General features: G+C 41.7%; 2 protein-coding genes across 4 annotated transcripts in view; one reads left to right on the forward strand and one right to left on the reverse strand.

The window, feature by feature from the left end:
- Nucleotides 1-43: 43 nt before the first annotated feature.
- On the forward strand, nucleotides 44-18849 carry drc1 (dynein regulatory complex subunit 1). Its single transcript, XM_022248817.2, has 17 exons — nucleotides 44-261; nucleotides 4196-4286; nucleotides 4637-4749; nucleotides 5508-5691; nucleotides 6195-6332; nucleotides 7344-7553; nucleotides 9033-9172; nucleotides 9490-9624; nucleotides 10274-10423; nucleotides 11321-11582; nucleotides 12846-12935; nucleotides 13524-13673; nucleotides 14924-15046; nucleotides 15733-15902; nucleotides 16314-16370; nucleotides 16856-16951; nucleotides 17710-18849. Exons 1-17 carry the CDS (start codon nucleotides 146-148, stop codon nucleotides 17870-17872), a joined length of 2388 nt encoding a protein of 795 aa, XP_022104509.1. The 5' UTR covers nucleotides 44-145; the 3' UTR covers nucleotides 17873-18849.
- Nucleotides 18850-19280: 431 nt separating this feature from the next.
- The window catches only part of LOC110986731 (E3 ubiquitin-protein ligase RNF19B-like), a 32998-nt gene continuing 28740 nt past the window's right edge, over nucleotides 19281-23538 (reverse strand). For all 3 annotated transcript variants that reach the window (XM_087133518.1, XM_087133517.1, XM_087133516.1), the window contains exon 11: nucleotides 19281-23075. In XM_087133518.1, coding sequence (XP_086989644.1) covers nucleotides 22264-23075 — 812 coding nt within the window. In that variant the 3' untranslated portion in view covers nucleotides 19281-22263. The remainder of the gene's footprint in view (nucleotides 23076-23538) is intronic.

A 23538-nucleotide genomic window follows, 5' to 3' on the forward strand; every position in this document is an offset into this window, starting at 1 on the left:
AATTTCTTTTGCACAATTTATATAGACTCACTGATAGAGGCTGTCATGTAAACATACACAATTTTTTACGTTAGCAACCGCAGCTGCAGGGAATGAGCACTTTTCGTAATTCAGCTCAAACGAAAAACGCGTAAACACGGTAAAAATGAACGGACATGACGAAGAAGAGGACAGTGGTCCTTCTGTGGATTCCACAGATCCAGAGGAGCGTATTGCTGCCCGAAGGATTCGCATTTCAAAGCGAGTAGAGATGGCAAGAAGGTGAGAATTCTGAATCTCGGCTAGGCCGGGCCCTCAGCTGATCAGCATTGAGATATACAGTACATGTACAGTCGAAGCCTGTTTAGTCGAAACTCTGTTTACCTCGATGTCTTGTATTTCTGACAAAAGAATAGGTCTTTAATTATGTACAATAAACTATCCGTAAGTCGAAACGTCAATACCGTTAAAGCCGCATATCTCGAAGTTTTGGCAGGCCAATTAAAAGAAAAAACACTGAAGAATGATGAATAAAAAGTGATGAAAGAACGCTTGCCTTCATTATGAGTCATTACTGTCACGTGCACGGTTTTTCTTTGATGAGCCGAACATGTTCACACGGGCTGCCATTGTCACGTTGACAAGCACTGGGTGGGCATCACCGCAACTGTAAAATAAATCAGGCACGAATGATGCGCCCTCAAGCGCTTTGTACATGTATCACGTAACCCAGCACGGAAACCCTGACCGACTGGCCCACGCGCTGCGTTATGCGGTAACAGCCCGATCAAGCAAAGCAAATGAATGAATTCTCAAGACGTAGACACAGGTGCCGGTACATAACTTCATTGGTTTGTTGTTTATTAATGTACCACATAAAAACATGTTTAATGATGATGTTTGAGGAAAACTTGCACAGTAGGGATAGCCTAAAATCCACTGCGTGTTCGACTCGGCTTGCAGGCCAACTGCCGTAAGCCAGTAAGGTTGCATGTGCACTGGAGCATGTAACTTTAGATAACTTGAACGTTGGATAACTCAAACTTTTTGTCCATTCCCCTTAGCTTTGACTTACTGAGATTTTACTGTATATGCAACCATGCGTATGAAGCCAAACCACGGTGGTTGTCTTTGTATTGCGCATGCCCAATGTGTATTAGACTCGCGTTACAGCCGTTCATCGGTATATCAACAGTAAAAACACCTTCAACCTGTGTGAATTGCAGTAGTCAAGCGGTTATAGCATAATGGTTTGTGATGCATGGGGTGTGGGTTTGAATCCCGGGTCGAAATTGTGGGCAGGGAGATTTTTTTTAAAGGAAAATAAAGCCCGAATGTCATAGGAGCCAAATTTCACACTTGAAGTTTGTGTGGTTGGTTGAGCATCTAGATGTCATGCATTGTGCATGGTTGTGAACCGTGGTTTGGCTTCATACATGTGGTTGCATATATAGCTCCAGCATTAGGCCTAGTTAGCGTTCTGATTTTGGATAGAGGGCACTGTTTAAATATGTAATATAGAGTATATATTTGGTATATTTTGCTTTGTTTTACAACATTCCAACTTCCTGATTCTAGCTTTCAATTTATGTAGCAAAAATGCCTATAATATATAGCAGTTGGGGGACAGTTTCCTTGCAATTTTGCATTGACTGCCAAGGAGGCTAGCGTCAACGGAAACGGGTCCAGTCGTCCCTGGGTAAAGTCATCCTTGAGTCAAGTCGTCCCCCAAAATTGAAACGCAAGTCAAATCGTCCCCGGGTCAAGTTGTCCCCCACTAGTTCTTACAAGTGTTGTCTGTACATGTAATTTTCTCTTTAGGTGCATCAACCATATGTAGAAAAGCATGAAAAACAAGACAGAGACTTGTACTGGTACAAGTACATTGTACTCACAATTTTCATTCGTTCTACGCAGTTGGCTGGCACCTTTTGGAATCTACGGTGACCCAGATGTGCCACATATATTTATTAAAAGGTTGATTCCTGGTGTGTGCCAATGTAACAGCACATGTACACGTACAATGTAGGCCTATTCTTTGAATTGTCAAAGCAATAGAGTACCGAAGTGTGACATCACTGTGAACCAGAAAGTGCAGTGCAAACGAATGGAGTATACACGCGTGTTGGTTCACGCGCTGGTTCTCGCGCTAATGCCTTTTACTTACTAATTGTGCACGTGACGTATTAACTTCGGTACTCTATTTGAACATCTTTAAATTTCACATTTTCCAGCATGTGTGTCAAGTAGTCATTTCCAGTACTGAAATCAGTAATGTGGAAATGAATTTAGTTAGCTTGATTTACTAGGAAAATCAGTAAACATTTTGACTGGGTTGTTTTAAGAGTGTATAGTGAAGGAAATCTTGTAGAGTTGTATTAAAGTTGTATTTTGTAACAAAGCTCTTGTAAAATGAAGTTACTTGTAATAGTTGCTTATCGATCAATTTTGGTATAATTGGGGTTCCACATCACTCCAAGTCAGCCACAGCCTTTATCTGAGCGGCAAGGCTCAGTGCGCACGGCTACCTTTTTGACGTTTCGCCGACAAAGGCGGTGCTTCACGGCAGCTTTAGATGTGGCGTACGGGCCTACAACTGTGCTGGGGACGTTGGGACGCAATATACTTGTCAAGCAAATTTCTCCAGGGCTCATTTTCACCCTCAATTCGTCTCTAATTTGATTGGTTGGCTGTAATCCACTCAGAATCCTGTCAAAGTCTATGAAATGGTGCTAAACGTGGAGATCAAGCCAAGCCTTGGAAGATGCAAGCTATCAAGTCAAGTCAAGATTTCAGCGATCTGCATCCGAAAGCGATGGCTTCTTGTGTGGTACCTCTGGCATTTGTTATGATGTCAAGACGGACCAAGAAAGACTGAATCATCAAACCAACTGGCTCTTTTCAGATCCTGCACACTTTGAAAAGAGAAAATTCAGTCCTATCTAATAAATTATTATTAAATCAAATAAAAATGAATAACTTAAATAAAATAAACAGAATAAAAAAGTCCCAATAAAAGAAGGAAAAAAGAAAGTTGACTCTGGAACAAGTTGACCCGGGGACAACATGACTCAGGGATGACTTGACCAACATTATACTCGTGTCAACAAGCATCAACACACTATGTGTAAGTATATGGCAATAATCCAGCAAAAAATCCTTTTCACGGAAATGTTCCCACATAGCAAATTTGTTGTCCACAATTTGAGCATGAAAACGTGCAACCTGAACCATGTCTTCCTGGATTTACATCAAAGCAAAAGCACCATCACTTGTCCAGAAATGCTTGGTCAATTTTTCATGTTTGAAAAAGTGCACCGTTCAGTTCACGTAACCTAAAAAAGATGTCAAACAGTCTTCATACATGGAAGAAAAGTACAGAGATACACAAAAAGTGATTCTAAGAAGAATTCAATTCCTGGATCCTTTAACATGTTTAACAAAACACCATCACAGGCGAAGGTAGGCTAAACATAAGAGGTGTAAATCTAATAAGATTTACTGTCTCCCGTACTGGCAGACTAGCAACTGATCATCGTGTGCAGGTGATGAGACACCTGTGCGTCATGGGCTGTGAACCCTGCCACCATACATGGTGTATCGCCATTGTGGCCGATGTGCTGTCCACCAGTCTTATGCATGCTGCATCACCGGGTCCCTATGCATGCCATGCTCGATAAGTCAAGTCACAACATAACACAACACATGCAAATTTGCCCAAACAGTGATCAGCAATCTGTGTTAAATAGCCCAAACTCTGTCATGTTGACACATGAACGGTCGAGTTGTCTCAACAGAGGACTTGAAATCTTCAAGTGAACAAAAAGTGATACAAGCCACAGTTCATTTGCTTTCCGTGCTCCATGTATGTACTCCTAGTTTTATAGATGTACATGTAGAGTCGAGCCTCATTAATAAGAGGTCCTTCAGACTCGGCAGATGACCTTGTTGTAACAGGAACCTTGTATAATCAGGAATGAAAACAATGAAGAACAAAGGATAGGGACCTAAAATTTGCTTATTTTAAGCAGAATCCTATAGTAACAATGCGCTTATTAAAGAAGTTACATCAATTGTCAGACAACCGTTTGGCTGCCTCAGTTAAGAGTCATCCATATTCAGTTACCAGTATTTGGGTAAGCATCCTGACTATTATACGCAATCCTTACAAAATAAACAGATTAATGAGAGTTGTTTTACACATACTTCCACTCAGGGAAGCCCTGGGAGAAGATCCCAGCTCTTTGAAGAAAGAAGATAAGGAAGAACAAAGCAAGAGCAAACGGCAGATAGAAGACAGCAGACAGGTGAGTATTGACTGCAGTTTTAACTTCGCACCCAAGGGTGTTAAACATTTACTTTGAAGATGTTAATACTTGTGGCTTAATTGTAGCATGCTACCTACAGTATCTAGTGCGGAAAATGATTTATCAGTGTCCATCTGGATGTCGTGGTCCCATCAGTTTTTGCAACAGTCACATGACCATTTGTAATAAACCATACCACTGGTTCTCCATTAAACAGGTCTTTGAAATTAATCCTTGTGTATAGATTACAGCACAAGACTGAGAATTCCTGGTAAATGGAATTTTTGTCCCTGCTTTTCTACAAGTACATGTATTTTCAAACATCATTGTATTTTGCTTACAAACGGCAGCGCCTGACTAAACTTGAATCAGATGGGTCAGAGCTTGTGACCAACGTGCGAGTTGCAGCCGATGCCAGGGAGGCCCACAGACGGACTGAGGAAGAAGAAATCCAGAGACAGAGGTGCATTTGATAGTTTCCTCTTTGAAACTTGTCTTTATCAGCAGATAGTTTGTAGAACACTCGCTGTTACTTTCATCACAAAGCCCTAATAGTTTTGGCACAACTCTTTATTGTTTACTTTATAAGAAATACCTTTACTGTACATGTTTTTCAAATCTTGGTCAAGCTTCAGTCTTCAGTGTCTTGAGTTTGGTAGTCCAAGCCTAGGTCTTGTGGCTCCGTACAGCTCCAGTGTCTGCTGTAAAAGTTTGCAAATTTCAGGCCAAAATTCCTCTCAGTTACCCTGGTTACAGCAATAAACATGATGGATGTTTAAAATTGGTCACTGAGCTCAAGACCCAGTCCAAATCAGAGATGAATGCAACTTTGGGAAAAGGAACTCTAATAATGTGTGCACAGATTCAGAAGTTAGTTTTGTGGGAAGTATGACCCTTAACCTCTGCTTTGTGACTTATCAGGCAATGTCTATTGTGGTACCGTCAGACCGTCAGCTGACTGCTTCTGACCACTCCACAGCCTCAAGTTCATCTAAGATCCTTAGTACAAGCATCTAATCGGCTCGCACATGGATTACATAACATTTGCTGTCACAAATGCACTAAACAGTTGTGTACATGTGCTTTAGACTCTCACCTTCAAGAATAGCATGTGTCTGGCTAAATTGGTCTCAGCATCCATCAGTGGCGTCTTTGAATGTAGTTGCAAAATTGCACGCCCACCATCAAACTGAGAATTTGAATTTTTTTATCCACTGGAAGGAATGAGAAGCTGGAAGCAGAAGCCAAAGCAGGCATGGAGCGCTTTGACGAGATCACCAAAAAGTGGGAGCAGGCTAACAGTAGGGACCTACCCATGGAACTACACGACCTGCTGAAACAACAGAAGTCACTGTCGGAGGCCATGATTGATGAGAAGAACAAACTCATCAATGATTTCCAGATGGTATGACTGAGTAGCCCCAAAGATGTCTCCCGCACATCATGCATCGCAAAACTCTGGGCCAAATTTCATAGTGCTGTTTAACGAACAATTCTTGATCACAGAGTTAAGCCATTAAGCAGCAAACATAGCAAAAGCACACTTAACCCCAGGGAAAATTTCCTCTCAGATGGGCAGTGTAACAGAAATCTCTACATACAGTGTACATGTATGTACACAACAATAACACATCCATGCCATATTACTTATATAAATCAACAGCATGATTTTTTGAAATGTAGTAAGTAACACTGTGAAGTCATGCTCTTGACTTTGGAAACTGTCGCTGGAAATCTCACAGCTTCATAATTAGGAAAATGTGTTTTGCACCAATGGGGACAGTTTTAAAACACTTCATATCGCTATTTTAATGTGAGAACAATGTTTTAAAAGCTGGGAGTACTCCGACCAGTTACAGCGTAATCAAAAGCTCATATTCTGTTTCATGATTTTTTTTTCTTTTGTAGGAGCTTAAGAGTAAAGATGACCAGTATGTGAAGGATTTGAAGAAGCAAGCCGAGGATATCGATCTGATGATTGACCGAATGGAAGAACAGGTGAAGAACCTGACCAAAGCCTACCGAGATGAACTCACCCAGATTGAGGTTAGTTTGTACTGTCCGCCCTTTTCTCACCAGTTGTCATGCTTAATTTTCCTCTTCTGTAGAGTGCCCTTCTGAATGTAGTCTGCAGCTCAGTCCATAAAACAAAATGGAGAGACACAGAAAATCATTGTGGCATCATTTCTGGCTCCTTTGTGAATACATGCCATTGTACACATTCAGCTGAAAGTTAGTCATAGTCATCAGTGCTTTGCATCATACATGTACATGTACGCCTGCCAAACCATGCACACTTGCCATGAATCCAACACACTAATGCAGTTTAACAAATCTTGACGTTTTGTCCATCTTCGGCTCTATGCTTTCTGGTGATGCATTAAAAACCTCAGAATTGAGACTCCTAATAATGCAACTGTGTTCTGCCCATGATCCCAAAGATTGTCCTATATGAAGTGGCCAAAATTTGGAATGTTTTCAGTTGGTTCCAGCTTTGGGAAATTTAAAGCGAGTTTATAGCTGTAGACAAAACTGAAGCTGGGATTATGTAAAAGGCCTTGAATTCCCCTTAGCGGTTGCACTGTGTGCACATACACAGTCTGTTGTAAACATATGGAGTTGTTTTTTCTATCACAGGCAAGTTTAAACATCAACTGTACTTAACCACAGTTTCAGTTTACGTGAATCAAATAATGCATTGTTGGACTGGTTAAGCAGACTCTTTGGAACTAGACACCATTTCATGGCTCTATCGCTGGTTGTCAGTCATGTATTAGGTTTTGGTGGGAACAGAGAGAACCAGTGACTTGGAAATTATTTTTGTGAGAGGGCATGGGCCGTGAAAGCAGCAAGAGATGAAACCGACGGCAAAATGTGACAAGATTTTGCAAAAGTCATTTGACTAAAAAAATAAGATCGTTCAAATTAGAGTGTATTGCATATGTGCATTAGTAAGAAACGAGTGGCCAACATTTGAACCCTAGTTTGTACTTGAATTAATTACCCATAGTTGGTCTCCATTCTGAAATCTCTCTGTCTTTTTTCATGTCTGGCCAGAAATCCTTTGAGACGGAGCGTGGCGAGCTGCTGGACAATAGCCGTCGCAAGTGGGAGCAGGCACTGACGGGGCGGGGCGAGCAAGAGCTGGAGTACATGAGACAGCGGGAGCGGCGGGTGGAGGAGTACGACAAGCAACTGCAGCACCTGCGCATCCAGGATGCCGACGAGTACAACATGGTGAAGATCAAGCTGGAGACAGACGTACAGGTGGGGTGCCGTGCAGCTTGGGGTTAGCCTCTGTTGGCTCAAGACTGGATTGGGACCAAGAGTTTAGTTACACTACACTGTGGTTGGTGTAGTTGATTCCGTCAAAAGTCTTTGCAAGTGCATCACAAGCCGCACTATACTAAGCCAAGTCAGTTTTTCTTCAAATGAACTGTGACGAAATCATTTTTTTGTTGTTGTTCATCGTTTACCTGTGCCTGGCCTTGTGAAAGGACTTGTGACTGCAGGGACTTATGATGGACTCAACTACAACACGGGCGATGGTTACTATACAAGTAATGAATGTTTCACCTTCACATTGGAAAGAATAAATTAATTCGGTGACAGATGATATATTCCATTCCACTCACCTTTGCCTTATGCAGTTATGGAATCAAACATATCATCTGTCGGCGAATTAAATTAGTCTTACCATTACATGAATGTGAAACTTTCATTATTTATTTGACCATCTGATCTTACCTGCATAAAGCCTTTACTGTAACAGTCCTCACGTATTATTGTCAGCCAGTTTGCAAAACAGACTCATGTCTGTCTGGAGCACCACCCACTGGTAGTATCATGCATTGTGAAATAGACTGGTTGCTGTCCCTACATTATTTTTCTCTTTCTTACTCGTCGTTTAAAATGAAGTTCCATTCAACTGGTACCATTGAATAGAGCAAATAATTCAGTGACTTGTGGTCGATGATCCACCTATTACATGAAGAGATTTAAGAGAATAATCCCATGGTTAGGGTCGGCCTCCGTTAGGGTTGGCCTCTGTTAAGGTTAAGCTCTGTTAGGGTCCATCCTGTAAACACGTTTCTTGATACTGGCACACAAACAATGACTGAGTTACATGTCTGTATACATGACATGTATAATTCTCATGTGATTACCTGGATATTTATTGAGACAACTCTTGTTGTCCTCTCTCCACCACTGCTACAACAAACGGAAACAAGAGGAAACAATTTTTAAATCCAGCCGCCATTATTGCATGGATGCCGCCATTTTAAAATATAAGACACAAGAAAGTAGTATGATTCCCAGTAAGCTACCATTTTGTTAAAATGGTCCGTCCCATGCATGTAACAAAATAATTATTGGTTCCATTCACTGTCTGAGTAAATCTTCTTTGTGCATAGGTCATCCTTTACCTTCCTCATTCCAGAATAAAATTATCTTTTCCAAGTCTTTAAATACATGTACTTCAGCAGATATTCATGTTGCCTTGAAGATTTTGCTTTCATTGTTCGACCTAAAAGTTTTACCTAAAGTATCAGGAGTGTTTACACGTTCAAGTTTGGAGATTCCTTTACGGTCTATTAAAAAGGGAACAGTTTCACATTTATCAGTAGTTTTTAGGCCAAAATTACCTTTGAACCGTCTTACAATGCAGGGCCCACAAGACTTTTTGTATTGTGCCTTTTCACCCAATGTTTTTACCTCCCCAGTTTTGTTCCATTTTGTTTACAGGTTTTAGAGCAGCAACTTCAGCAGATGAAAGCGACATACCAGCTGAACCAAGAAAAACTGGAGTACAACTTTCAGGTCCTCAAGAAACGCGACGAGGAAAACACCATCACCAAATCCCAGCAGAAACGCAAGATCACAAGGTGTGTGCTGGAGCATTTTAGAGGAATTTGAAAAGAAATTTGATTTTTGTCGTCCAAAACCAGGAATGCGGTTGACTTTTGCGAAAAAAAGTGCTCACGATTGCCAGCAATGGGAAGATTCATCCAAGGGGGACCTGTGGCCACTAAAATTGTCACACATTACTAACAGATGTAAATGGGACAGGACCTAATATCTGTCACTCTGACGACAGTCAAGATCAGTAGTTCCGTCTGTGATCGTCTTTTTTGTCTCCTTGCCATGGCACACATGTTTCAGGGTGAAGTTAAATCACTTTTTATTTGTTTGGCTGGGTCAGACTCCAGGATGTTATGAACAATCTGAAAGTCAAGCTGTCCAAGCAGGAGAAGCAATATCGGGAGGAGAATCAGGGTCTAGCCGATGACTACAAACGCATCACGGAACAGTTCAAGGAACTCCAGAAAAAATCCAAGTAAGTCTATGTAAAACCAAAAGGCTACTTACCAATTTGTAACTGGACGGTTTACATGCTAAGTGCTGTAAATTCATGATCCAACTATACATGACAACTTTTGCCCTTGCCACCATTCTGTACTTCAATCACTGATCTTCTGAATTGAAATAAGTTTTCATTGCAAAGTTACTGGAACGTTTCTTGTTTGCTGTAAGGATTGAGTCTCTTGTAACTGAGCATTTTGTGTCTGCATGGTATCCTGTCTCCCATGGGTCCCGGCATCCTCTAATGTTATCTCAACTCCACTTGGATGTAAAGGCTCCCCAAATGAAATATAACAGTAGTCAGAGGAGATACCTCCACAGTCAACTATTTCCTGTTGCCAAATGGCATACAGAGAAACAACCTGCGAGCCGCCATGAGATTATTCAATTGGACTAGCTTACACTTTCTCAGAATTGGCAGTTAATTGGTACTACTGCTGAGAGCAGCCTAGTGCAATATTGTTCCTCCAATCTGTGCCATCATTTCAACTGGTATGGTATGGCCAGAGTTAACACACAACAAACACACCATTTGCTGTACTGCAAAGCTTTTGATTTGCACAGATGGTTCCTAGCAGGAATACCCAGCATTGAATTCAGTGCTGTACGTATTGTCCTTGCAGGCACTTCCAGGCAACTGACACCAGAAAGTTCCATGACATATGGTGCATGAACGAGGAGGAAGTCAAGGAACTAGCCAGCAGGTGTCTGGAGCAGGACCGCATCATAACCCAACAGCAGCTCGGCATGTCATGGAAGACACCCCAAGATACGTGAGTCATACATGGCAAGCTTCAACTTCAGCAGTTGAAAAGCCAATCCTCTGTTCACTGTCATCATGTGGAAACACAGACACGTGTGTACATGGAGCTTATGTTTATGTCGTTCTTCCTTTGCAAGAAATATTGGTCTCTAAAAAAAAACGTAAGGGATTGTAACCTACGCTTTATGAGTCATCTCCAAATTCGTCAGGGATAAGTTGTGGACAAGTTGCAGACATTGTTGTGGGATAAGTTGTGGCATGCTTAACCATCCTGCCAGCAATTGTCCTGCAATGAAGCAATTAGTTTGTTTACTTAAGCTCCAACTTTGGTTTGTATTTGGGGCCAAAATGGGCAGTCAAGGATGTCAGGTGTGTCTATGGTACTAGAAATAAACTGTAATAGTCATATGGAGCCAACTGTTATGTGTGCAGAGGCCAAACATAAAGACCAATTCAAGGTTGACAAGTTGCTAATAAAAAAAATTCTCCCAGAACTCGTCCTGGACAAATGCAGGGCTTCTTATGAGGGATGTCAGTGTTGTCACCCACAACTTGTCTGCAACTTGTCCTGGACGATTTTTGAGATGGTCCCTTAGCCATGTTGCTGTTCGGATCATTTCTTAGTCTGACATGTTTGATATTGTTGGAGTCAAGTCAGAAATCTAGACAGCATGGTCTAACTGTTTAGGCTTTTGATTATGTGAATAGGGACCTGAATATGGCCACACCAACAGTTGATGAAAGTGTTGATGTTAAAAGGCACTTATACTTGTGTAAGTCTGGTTTTTACAATTAGTAAATTTTTTACCTTTGTCTGGCATAAAGATATAAGGGGAAAAGGATGAAGTCTCCACAAAGTTTAATTTGACCTTGTTTAACTTTGTGGGCTCACGTTGCTATCAACTAGATGGTTCATGGACAACGTGGGACCCATCCGCAGCCAGAAGAGCCAACAAGAGGCCAAAGCCACCTCGGCACACGATGTCCTCAGAGAGGTCATGTCCACGGAGACCAGCGTCCAGGGGGATGAAGAGACAGTGGTGGATTCACAGCCAGATGGTCCTCAGTCAGGCGAGGACGGCAGGGCCCCTGTTGAGGAGGAGGGAGAGAAGACAAAAATCTCAGTGAAGACAATCAAGAGGGTGCTGGAACTGCTGTGTGATGAATCGGTAAGAGGACCTAATACTGAGGACCTGACACTGACCAAGGACCTAACACTGAGGACCTGACACTGACCAAGGACCTAACACTGAGGACCTGACACTGACCAAGGACCTAACACTGAGGACCTGACACTGACCAAGGACCTAGCACTGAGGACCTGACACTGACCAAGGACCTAACACTGAGGACCTGACACTGACCAAGGACCTAACACTGAGGACCTGACACTGACCAAGGACCTGACACTGACCAAGGACCTGACACTGAGGATGTGTATTTCACTGTTGAACCACTTGGAAATGGTATTGCTTTGGACTGAAGAACTTAACTTTTCACCAAGGCAAGATATTGTAGCCAAGATTTCAAATGCAGCCAAAGACCGCAAACAAAGACTCATGAAAGTCTTTTGAACCAGATTTTTTGTGCGACACTTTTATCGCAACCTCCCATTTTGCAACACTCTTTGGCACTTGATATCTGCCACAAACTGAGACAATAAGCATGTTAAGTACAAAAGTCACATTGATGTTCAACACATGCTCTGCCTCCACAGACTTCGCTGATGTGTGTATTTGAAACAAATGTGTACATGTCTCCCAGTAAGGGCTCAGAGTGGATCTGACTGTGCAACCTCTCAACCACGTCTGCAAATATAGATTGGCAGATTATGTTAGCCCATCCTTAGGTGTGAACGGGTTAAAGGCTGTTCAGGTATTGAATGACCATGTGTGACATGACCTGTGTGATTCAAACAGTTGAATGCACACCATGTTTTAGTGTAATGTCTCATTACATTTTCTAGCTTGCTTTTATGATGAATTAGTGAAGACCACCCCTACGAAAATGTCTTGTGGTAATTATGTCCCGAGTGTTATAAGATTACCATGGGACATGTTTGTAAGGGTTAAGTTACTCGTTTTGTTAATCATTTCTGGTAACGACACCAAGCCTGAAGAAACCTGTTGAGGAGACAGTGAGAAGCGGGTTACAGTTGTAGAGGTGGGAGGAAAACCCTAGAGGAATATTCTGGGTAAAACCCACGGAGTCAGGTAGGGACTGAAAACCTGATCCACATGTGGACAGAGCCGGGATTTGAACCTGGACTGCAGAGGTGGAAGGCGAGGAAAGAATCACTATGCCAACCTGACTCCTTTTTCAGTCTGTCAATACAACTACTTTTTTTTTAACTGTAAGATGAAGCATTCAGTTTATAATTATGAAAGAAGTGATACACTGACTCTGTTTGTGCATGCTTTATTTTCTGGCAGGGTTTCCTTGTAGAGTCCAAGCTGAACACCCTTCTTGCGCCACTGGAGAAAGACGAGAGAAATCTCATGAAGCTGGACGCCATCTTTGGGGTAATTCACTTTGTGCTGAAACTGAAGTTTTCAATCAATCACAATTAAATCCTAACACACTGAATTATTGTGCATCTGCTAGTGCATCTGGTCTGTGGCAGTAAAGTTTCTTGCCGAAGGTCCAGTATAACCTACTGCTGGATTCGAACCAACAATCGTATAATTGCTAGCACCAGATTATCCAATAGCGATAGTAGTCACTATGCCTAAGGCCCATGAAAAATTAGGGCACCCCCATGAAAAATTTGAGGGCACACGAAAATACCACAGTGGGCCTGAAAAATACATATATGTTTGGACCGTTTTGGACCATTTACTGAATTTTCAATTTTTGGAAAGCTTAATTGAAACAACAGCTTAGTATCACCATCAACTGGGAGGCTCCAGTGCTCATGAAATTGGTGCTGGTGCCTGGGCAGGATAGGGCCTAAAACACTGGTGCTTAGGGCCTGCAGACATGGTGCCGAGGGCCTGTGGACTGATGGAACAATTAATCCAGCCCAGATAATCAGGAGTTACATACCCAAACGGCTAGTCCGTAAAGCCCCCCTCTGTCCAATTTCAACATGTTCTCTCCCTGGCCCACAGGCTCTGGGCGTTGAGACAGAGGAGGACGTCCATAAGCTAGCCAACTTCTTCATCAAGTATCAGACGCTGGCGGAAGCGCCGGCAGGCGAAGGCCAAACGGCAGAGGAGAAAGCTGTCGATGCTCCCTTCACTGTGGATACTGAAAAACAGGTACTGATTCAGAAAAACACAGAACTTGTTCTGGTTGATATAAACTGAGCAGTTTACTACAGTGACCATTCACAGGACCAGTCAAGCGTGACGGGGTAACATGCATGCATTGACCAATGAATGCTTTTGTTGCAGTTCGTTTGAATAGCTTGTGACTTGAATCCAGACTGGAGGTCCCATGTTGATCTTGTGATGGTCTAGTGGGGTACTTATGATGGTCTAGTGGGGTACTTATGATGGTCTAGTGGGGTACTTATGATGGTCTAGTGGGGTACTTATGATGGTCTAGTGGGGTACTTATGATGGTCTAGTGGGGTATTTATGATGGTCTAGTGGGGTACCTATGTTGGTCTAGTGGGGTACTTATGATGGTCTAGTGGGATACTTATGATGGTCTAGTGGGGTACTTATGATGGTCTAGTGGGGTACTTATGATGGTCTAGTGGGGTACTTATGATGGTGTAGTGGGGTATTTATGATGGTCTAGTGGGGTACCTATGTTGGTCTAGTGGGGTACTTATGATGGTCTAGTGGGATACTTATGATGGTCTAGTGGGGTACTTATGATGGTCTAGTGGGGTATTTATGATGGTCTAGTGGGGTACCGATGTTGGTCTAGTGGGGTACTTATGATGGTCTAGTGGGGTACTTATGATGGTCATGTGGGGCACTTATGATGGTCTAGTGGGGTACCTATGATGGTCTAGTGGGGTACCTATGATGGTCTAGTGGGGTACTTATGATGGTCTAGTGGGGTACTTATGATGGTCTAGTGGGGTCTGACTAGGTCTAGTGGGGTCTGACTATACAACATTGACTTGCTGTTACAGGCGATATGCTGTTTATGTATTAAGTTTTATGATACAGCACAGTAAACATTTGAGATTTGAGCATTGTGTTGGGCTGGAGGGAAGACCATGCATACAGTCACAGAATTACTGAAGGTGAACCTTTCACAGGTATGATTTTGTAGAAAAAAACTCCTAATATAACATCAGTATTGCTGTCAGTGGCAATGTCAGTGATGGATGCCAAGGTGAATAAAGAGTGGGCTACATTTAATTCAATAACATGCCTGAAGAGCTCTGGTTAAAAAAGTATGACACTCATGTACACGGAGCCAAAAGTTACAAACTCATTGTGGAGCTTGGACAGATTCTTCATGAATCACGATAGGCTTGTCCAGGCTGTGGTGCTTCACCTCTGTAGAGTGCTACCTGACTAGCATGTAGTGATACTGTGTTATGCAGGCAGTGACTGATGACGGTGATACTGACGCCCAGGCCCTGTCACACCACACAGCATCACAGGTAGCCCAACCCTCGACGACTGAGGCGGGGCAGGCCCCCGAGGGGGCGGAGGATATTGAACAGGTATGTACATGGGAGGAATCAGCCAAATAGTGGTCAGGCCAGAAATGAACGCTGCATGGAATTGGAGACTGTGTGTTGATCATGTTGATTTAGACAAAAAAGTTGTGGACTCGTTGATCATTTTTTTCAACATTTGTACATCAAAAAATTTGCTGCTAACAAATGATACTGTTGATTCAGTACTGAAATGAATTCCCATTTAACACAATGCAATCAACAGTCCCTCTCATGCATTCTACTTAAAGTGAATGGGTGTGAAGGGTTTTGATAGTTTAAATCACTGCGAATTGATACAAAATATGACAACAAATGTCCTACAGTACTTTTTGCAACTGTAACCTTTATCTACCATGACTATTGTTTGTATTTGTTCACATGCACACAATTTGTTGAATGATTGGAATAATCATCACATGAAATGATGCAGCAAGTAACTTGCATGTTGATGTGTCATGATATCTTCTGATCACGTCACTGTGGGCACTTATTTTGTTAATGTTGAATATGAACTGGAGCCTTTCCACAGCCTACCTAATTAGATTCTTAATAAGCTAAATGTTTAGGTTCGCTTTGGGCTCTGATGGTTCTCATGTAGTTAAACAGAGGCGATTATGTCATACAGTATGGTGTTCTCGCTGCAGAGGGTTTCTGCCATAATCTAGCCGTGTCCTCTTGTGTCTTCCCAGGATGAGTTTGAAGAGGGAGAGAATGCTGAGATCCTGGAGGTGACAGGAGGGCAAGAGGAAACGGCCGGCTCCATCCGATCGGTCCGCTCTGATGCTCCTGAGCTGATCCATCCAAACGACGTGGCAAAGGCACTGAGGGAGTTTGTCAACCAACACAGCAAGCCGACAAAGTATGCTGATGATGAAGCCAGCTTGATTTGGACTCTAAAAGTGTTTGGAATTTAATTGGAGCCGAAGTAATATTGAGAACGTAACTGATGATGTCCTTAGGAATGCATTCATTTGTAACTGGGGATATCTCTTTAATATATGTAAATTTGTAACTCATATGGAAGGATGGTAGCCATTGTAGTGAATGAAAGAAGTCTGGAATGAATCTAAAAACGTGAGAAAAAATTTCAGGAATTAGCAAGAGTTTTTCCTTCTGAGTCTGAGTAGCTGTCAGCTGTACACCTGAAAAAGAAGTCCGTAAATTATTCTTGTAAAATTCAGTCACAATTTATTGAGACCATACATGTAAGCTGTCATTATTTGTATTGTGTTTTATCACCGGTTTTCATTGTTTCCTTATCTCTCAATAGAGAAAAGGTCAAATTCCAGACATTCCGCATCATATCTGGGGAGGAGCGAGACGACAGGTGAGTTCTCAGACTATCAAAATGATTTGTATTGTCAATTTGCTGTTGCCGTTTAAACCTATTGCTGTGGAATGAAACTTGTGGTTTTGTTTTGAAAATTCAGTCTAGAAATTGATGCTATTGGGGGTTAACTGCAAGCATATGGCATACATTGTGTGGACCTCTAAACGAGAAGTCCACATAATATAGGCTTGGAACACATTGTGTGGACTCACACATGTGCACACAGTGTTTTTCCCTTTCTTAAACAGCTGCTTCAAAGGCATCTTGTGGTCACGATTACGAGGGGGAAACCATTTGGGAAATCATCCTGAAAAACCTAGCTTGAAGGAGTTATCACAGTGGGAGATAAAAAGGAACATTATTTTCACCGAGCTTTTGGCAGGAGAACAGAGTAATGTCCACACTAGGCATGTGAAACAAGGATGGGTGTGTTTACCTGTTTAAGCGTGACTCCATTTTTTCCCTAATTTTTGTTATCTTAGTGAGGATGCAGCTTATTGGGCTAGTTTCCCGTCGGTTCTGTCTGAGAAACAGGAGAAAGTATGGAAAGCCCTGCTGGATGGCCTTGAAAAATACAGGTATCCTTAGATCCTTTAGGATTAGGAGGCCACTGAAATGACCGCCTGCATGCACAGGGCCTGTGTGAGCCCATTTTCAAAGAAACTCAAAACCAATTCACTGGTGGTTTCTAAAGGTCAGAAACCTTCCATACATCCAAATTCCATTTCTAAGCTTGCCACTTCCGTTCAAATTGCTCTGGATGTTTTTTACCCCAAAATTGTCTCCGTTTTATAACTATTTTGTGCTGTCTGCAAAATCTAGCTCAACATTCACATACAAAAAGGCATTTCAGAGAGAAGTTTGCCTTGGCTTGTTAGTTATGAAAAGCCATGAAAAGTTACATTTCTGCTTTGTTGTTGTTACAACCATTTGATGGGTGCACGGTTTGTGGAATATTTTTCATCTTCATGCCCTGATCACAATCCTACAGCCACATTCCAGCATTTCAGTCCAGAGTATGTACACATATGTAGACAGTACGTAATCAGGTTTTCAGGCTGTTTGTCCATGTGAATTATATCAAATTTCACAGCACTATCTTGAAGCATACATTAGTCATTTTATACAGTGTTTCCCTGTCATGCATGATGAGCAGATGAGCAGTAAAAGCACACCAAACTTTTCAGCTGATTTTGCTTCAGTTTATTACAGTCACACGGCGAAACCTCTATAAACTGGAGGCATTGCCTATTGTATTACGTCCTGTGTCACTTGTATTTAGTTCCAAAACTAACCTTGTTTTCCTGGATGACTTCCCTGTTATCTCTCTGGCCAGTGATGTTCTCAACCAGCGTGCCAAGCTGATCACCGAGACAGATTCTCTACGTCAACAGAACGCAGAGCTGCGCATGCTCCTCCACCAGTACATCAATTCGAAGGTCAACCAAGAACTGGAGATCCCTCCCACGAAAGTCCTTAACCTGGATGTCCCGCAGTAGTGAGTCAACGATGAAATATCCCCGTTCTCCTGTGGTGATGCCTACTCAAATATGATGGGATATATTTTTTCCCCTGAAATCGTCTTAAAAGTAGGGGCCAACCATCCCAGTTCCATGATTGCATTTTGCATGAAGAGACTCTCGGATCCAACTGCTGGAAAATCCTGTTCAGGAAATGTTTCATTAGGAACAGGGAACCTCACTTCAAATGGGAACCACCCTTGTTTCCAACACATTCTCGGCTATGCTATACGGAATAGCCAATGTGTTGTGTTCCCATAAAAACATTCCATTAAGGAATTCAAATTGAGTTCCCAGTTTACTCCAGTCTCAACATTATGCTAGTTTGAAGGTTCACCACGAGAGACACTAAAACTTTCAAAACTTGTGTGCACTTGGTCGTTGGCATAAGAGTTAATGGTGCACCGATCTTGTTCTAGGCCTTGGGTTTTTGCACCGGTCTAAGTGCAGTGCCTGCTGTGTCTATTGGATTATCTGGTGCCCTTGCATGGTTGTGCACAAAGCATTGAAAGAACATATTCATTGCATGTTCCAATGACACGTACGTGTGGAACAGGTTCTGCTGGGGCACAATGTAAAGGTGCAAGTGAAAAAGACGAGAGCCAATGTGACTTCAGGAAACATTCATTTTCCTGGGAAAAAAAACTCCAGTAGCAATATGCAAACATATTTACCTTTTGAAGCTTCCCAAATATCAATCCTTCACCCAGTATCAATCACCATATCTCTCTTTTCAGAGAGACTAGGGAAAATCTTTCTGTATTTTTTTCCCAGTCCTTGTTTGGACTGCTGTGTATGATATGCTTCACCGATAATGAAAATCTAACCCTATCTATTTTTTTAATCTTTAAGTAATTCTAAAGATGCCTTCCTGTTTTGAAACGGTGTGTACAAATGTACATTGTATTGAAGAGTTTTGACTGAATAAAGTCTGTATGATTTGGAAAACCAGAAAACGGCTATTTCTATTCTTTTTGTTGGCTATTATAAGAGCTATGTAATGTTCATGCCTCAGGCGACTGGTTGTGGATTCTATACCACAGCAGATACTGTTGGTGGGAAAGGATTTCATAAACACCTTCATCAGGGTTAGACAGAGGGAGTGCCCTGCACTTTCAAATACATGAATAAGTACGGTGTCTGTCATATCAGGTGCTATGTGGATGTGTATGGACCCTACAAGCCATTTTTCGAGGGCCTGACAGGCCAGAGATTTCCAAGTTTTTGTGATAATCACAAAAATGTGGGACACATTACTCAAGGATTTCTTGAAAAATCTCGGTGAGTACTGGATTTGAACTCTGTTCCCCAAATATTGATATTCTATCAACAGTTAGTTTTCACATTTAAATTAATGAAAAAAATGTAAGACACAAAACCAACTACATGTATTAACAACACTGCGCATGTTAAGCTTTATTGTGCATTGTTATACGTACTGCAAAGTAATATGCATTTGCAAGATATTTTTTGTTGTCTCTTTTTCCTGCAGCAAGTAATTTAAAATACAAAGCGAGCACAATGTAAGGCCACATGAACAAAGTCACACCTCAAGCAAAATCAAATTTACACGTAACTCGTCCATAGGACTGCATTTGCCGAACAAAACAGCATGTTTGGCTTGAACCAGCATTAACCTTTACATACATGTATGGTCATATTACAGAGTTCACCAAATGGTTAAACAGAATTACACATAAATACATGGAGACACAAACACACTTTACATGTACTTTTTTTTTGCTGTTATAACAGAAAATAAAGGCATTTTTGGAGAGAAAAACAAAATCTATATGATTATTTCTTTTCAACAATTTTATTATCTTTATGACTGGTTCAGACGTAGTCCTGACTTTCAATTTTCGGAGAATAAAAACGGTCATCATATCCAGTCACTTTTCTAAAGAATAAACTGCCAATATAAGGCAAGATTCCTCCGACCATTCGTCTTCCAATCCTTCCCCGAGGAAACAAAATTTCAAGGTTTACGACAGAATGCTGCAACACAAAACGCTGTGTTACACTATCAAAGGTTGTATACTATCATACACAGTACTGTCATTGACTCAACTGGATACATACATGTACATTTACACTCAAAACTGTACACATTTATAGGAGCTAAACAATTTCTACAAGTAACCACAGGTATACAGTCTGTATTAATCTTTGAAGCACTGCTTCCAAAAGATGTAACTTCCAGAACAAAATGAACTGATGTGTGAAGCTTTCTTCTAGCATTAAAATAAATTGTCTAATCTGCTTTACTCAACCAACCAAAGATTACTTCAACATTAAATATATGTAAAATCCCACTTTTGAGTCCCAGAGGATTTCACAGCATAATTCTAGACAACAATAAGTTTCACAGTGGGCAAATGGCAGGGAGGTTGGCATACATGTACAGGTACATGAGCACATATTTGCTGAACACGTGGCAATGTGTCCCACATACATGTATGAAACTTTAAACAGAATTTATGAACATGTACGTACATGTACATTAACTTTATTGTACCTTAAAAGTATTCATATTTTCCGAGACACGTACATGTCACCCGCTTCAGTCAACTGATTATTGGCAGTGCATAATGTACTACATACCATACATGTGTACATGTACACGGTACATGTATACTGAAACTCAATTGCTAGCCAGATGTTTTCTTTTTTCCTATGTTATGGGCTAGGTGAAATCCATTTATGGGGTGTTGCAAAAACAAACTTACAAGTAGAACTGACAGGCCTATTGCTAACATGTTTTCATCATGTTCATATCTATATCCATGATGCAGTGGAATTTAATATGCACAAGCATTCTTGCCAGAAAGTGAAAACACATAACTTCCCTCCAAGCAAAACAATACACAGTACATGTATACATGTAAATGTACTGGTTACTGATAATTTACAAAGCTTTCTTGATGTAATATGGGAAAGTATGTACAAATAACTCATCTGCTCACTCATTTTCTGAGCGTTATACCACATACATGTAGGTACAGGTACCATACATGCATGTTTCAACATGTTCAAAGGCTGCTGGTCCATGGAGTAAGAAATTACTGTAATGCGCAAAAGTTACTGGTGACAAATCTTCAACTGGGAATACAAACCTACTCAACTCATTCAACGCAATGCATACATGTACATTACATGTACATATACATGTACGTACGTACCAGTAAGACACACAGTTCTTGCAAACTTGTTCACACACATGTACACATACATGTATAACAGGTGTGCAAAAAGCACAACCCGTTTTCCACTGAATGTGCACAACCTGCATTGCATCTTCAAATGCTAAATACAATGTACACTTACCGGTATTCTATATGGGTATACATGTGTGATGGACATGCGTAACACCCACATATCATTCAACAGCAGTAATGTTTGACAAAACATTTAGCGCGCAAGTGCACAAGGGTCACTTTTCCTCCTTGGGTCACAGCTTTGATACAGAATTCCACACATTACCATATCTCTGTAAATTTGGAAATATGACTACATAAAAAAACTAAACAAAAGTTGTAACTGTATGCGTGATGTTACCTGTGGCAAAATAATGAGAAATATTTTTACATGGAAACTAAATCCTTCGGAAAATTCATTTTGAAAAATGCTTTTACGTGTACTTGAAATGTTGCAACAAAATGTGAAGTGAATCTTACGGTATTTGTGCATTGAGCAAACGTGAATTTCAAATTAAACTATAAGCACGTAACAAGGTAAATTTTGAACCTTTAAACCCCTCTGTACAGATACGTGCTGCAATGCAGTCTAATGTAATAATTGTGCAACAGTGGAAAAAAGTACTTTTTATATGAGTTGTTCCAAATATAAAGAAATAATTGTAAACAATGAACACATGATTGGTATGAACTAGAGTTGCTACATACATGTATAAGGTCAATGTAAGAATATGCCCAGTGGTTCATACACACAATGGCCTTAAGTGCAGAACAGTAATTTACAGTACTCCTAAGCATTGGTGTGTCACGACAGTTGTATCCAAGGCATGAATATGTACACCATACTGGTGTGCAATACAACCACAGGTGGACATTATCGACAAAACGAAATCCAAAACTTAGAAGGAAAGGATTTCCAGATTTTCAAAATTAAGCAAGAAATCATGTTCATTCCAGACACAGAGTAAATCAGAGGTTATAGCAAGTGTTTGGTATAAAGTGTTTAATTATGCAGATCTCTAATGTCAAAGTTTTACAAGTAAATCAGCAACTGAGCTAGTACCTCTAGCGCATACAAACAGCAGTGAATGCAATATTCTTCCTTTGCAAGGTTTTGACAAACAATGGCTCTAAGAAAGAACAAATAATAGGACTGAGTGCTTTCTCGTCAATTCAAAGATCAGTTGATCTCACCCCCTTGTTGGTGAGAGCAGGCATGCTTGCAGGGGCCTCCAGTAAAATGGGGCGGGGACTCTTGTCTCCCTCCAAAGCTGCCAGATGCGAGTGGGGGCGGTCCACCTCAACCTCTGTCAGAGAAATTGGTGTCTGGCTTTCCCCAATCTGAAGTCGATGGGCAGAGGATGAAGACGAGGACTCACAGATTTCTGAGGTCCCGTTCTTGAGACTATCCCCGGTCCCACTTCTGCCACTGTCGGCGATCCCACTTCTTCCACCGCTGCTGTGGCCCTTCCACCTGAAGTCAGAGCTCTGGGACGCAGAAGTCGAGACAGCACCTTCGACGTTTGATGAAGAACTGCACTCGGATGTGCACTCACTGTCAGCGAGCACGGCGCTGAGCTCCGAGTTAATGGAGTCGTTGATGCTGACGTTGTCATGGCTACAGGATGACGAGGAAGGTGCCTCCGTTATGCGGTCACTGATCTTGACGCTGTTCTTCTTGCCGCTGCGGTTGCTACGGCTCTTGCTGCTCTTGGTCTTGCGCATGGCACTGGTCGGGTTAGCTCCAGCAGAGCCGCTGACACTGCTCTTCAGTTCCCAGACGTCTTCAGTGGGCGGGGCAGAGCGGCGATCCTCTCTCTGGCACGCTGCTGCCCCTAAAACATGACAGCCACTGGAAGAGTGGGCCAGGTGGCTGTTCTCTGTACTGCTGCAACTCCCATTGCTTAGTCTGGTTTTGTAAGCCCGTTTCTCAATGTCCACTTGCACCTCCAATGGGTCCCTCCTCAGAGGTGTATTGTTATTTTCTGTTAACCAACAGAGGGGGTACAGTTAATTATCTACCATTAAAGGGTCAGCACATACCTTTAAATAAAGGATGGAAGAAAGTGAAAGTAAGATCTTGGCTAGCTATCAGTAATCTCAACAGTACCCCCAATCTGTTAACCACTTCCTGCCGGGGGGGGGTTTGCACACATGCAGGACGAGTTGTCGTGTGATTTTTCATGATTTTCAGTTTTCAAAATTGTTCAAAAATTCATAACTTCATTTACTGGACGCTTACACCCACATGAATGACTGTCTGGTGGCTACTCTTATCTCACAGGCAACCTCCATTGACACCCGGGTATGGCAGCCAGGCCTGCCACCTTGTAAAGAGAGCCCACAGTTGTGCAGTGTTGCATATTTGTTCCCGAAATTTGCCCAGGGTGTTGTTGAATGGTAGTGGTGTCTTTACAAATGCGGTCAGATTAGCATGCAGTGGTATTG

This window comes from Acanthaster planci, linkage group LG02, assembly GCF_054643075.1.
Source record: "Acanthaster planci isolate LZ-2023a linkage group LG02, COTS_SCS, whole genome shotgun sequence".
In the NCBI taxonomy this organism is placed as follows: domain Eukaryota; kingdom Metazoa; phylum Echinodermata; class Asteroidea; order Valvatida; family Acanthasteridae; genus Acanthaster; species Acanthaster planci.

Coding starts and splice junctions, on each gene's coding strand:
- drc1 (XM_022248817.2), top strand. CDS start 146: ATGAACGGACATGACGAAGAAGAGGACAGTGGTCCTTCTGTGGATTCC. Junction 262..4,195: donor CGAGTAGAGATGGCAAGAAG/GTGAGAATTCTG, acceptor ACTTCCACTCAG/GGAAGCCCTGGGAGAAGATC. Junction 15,047..15,732: donor GGGCGGAGGATATTGAACAG/GTATGTACATGG, acceptor GTGTCTTCCCAG/GATGAGTTTGAAGAGGGAGA.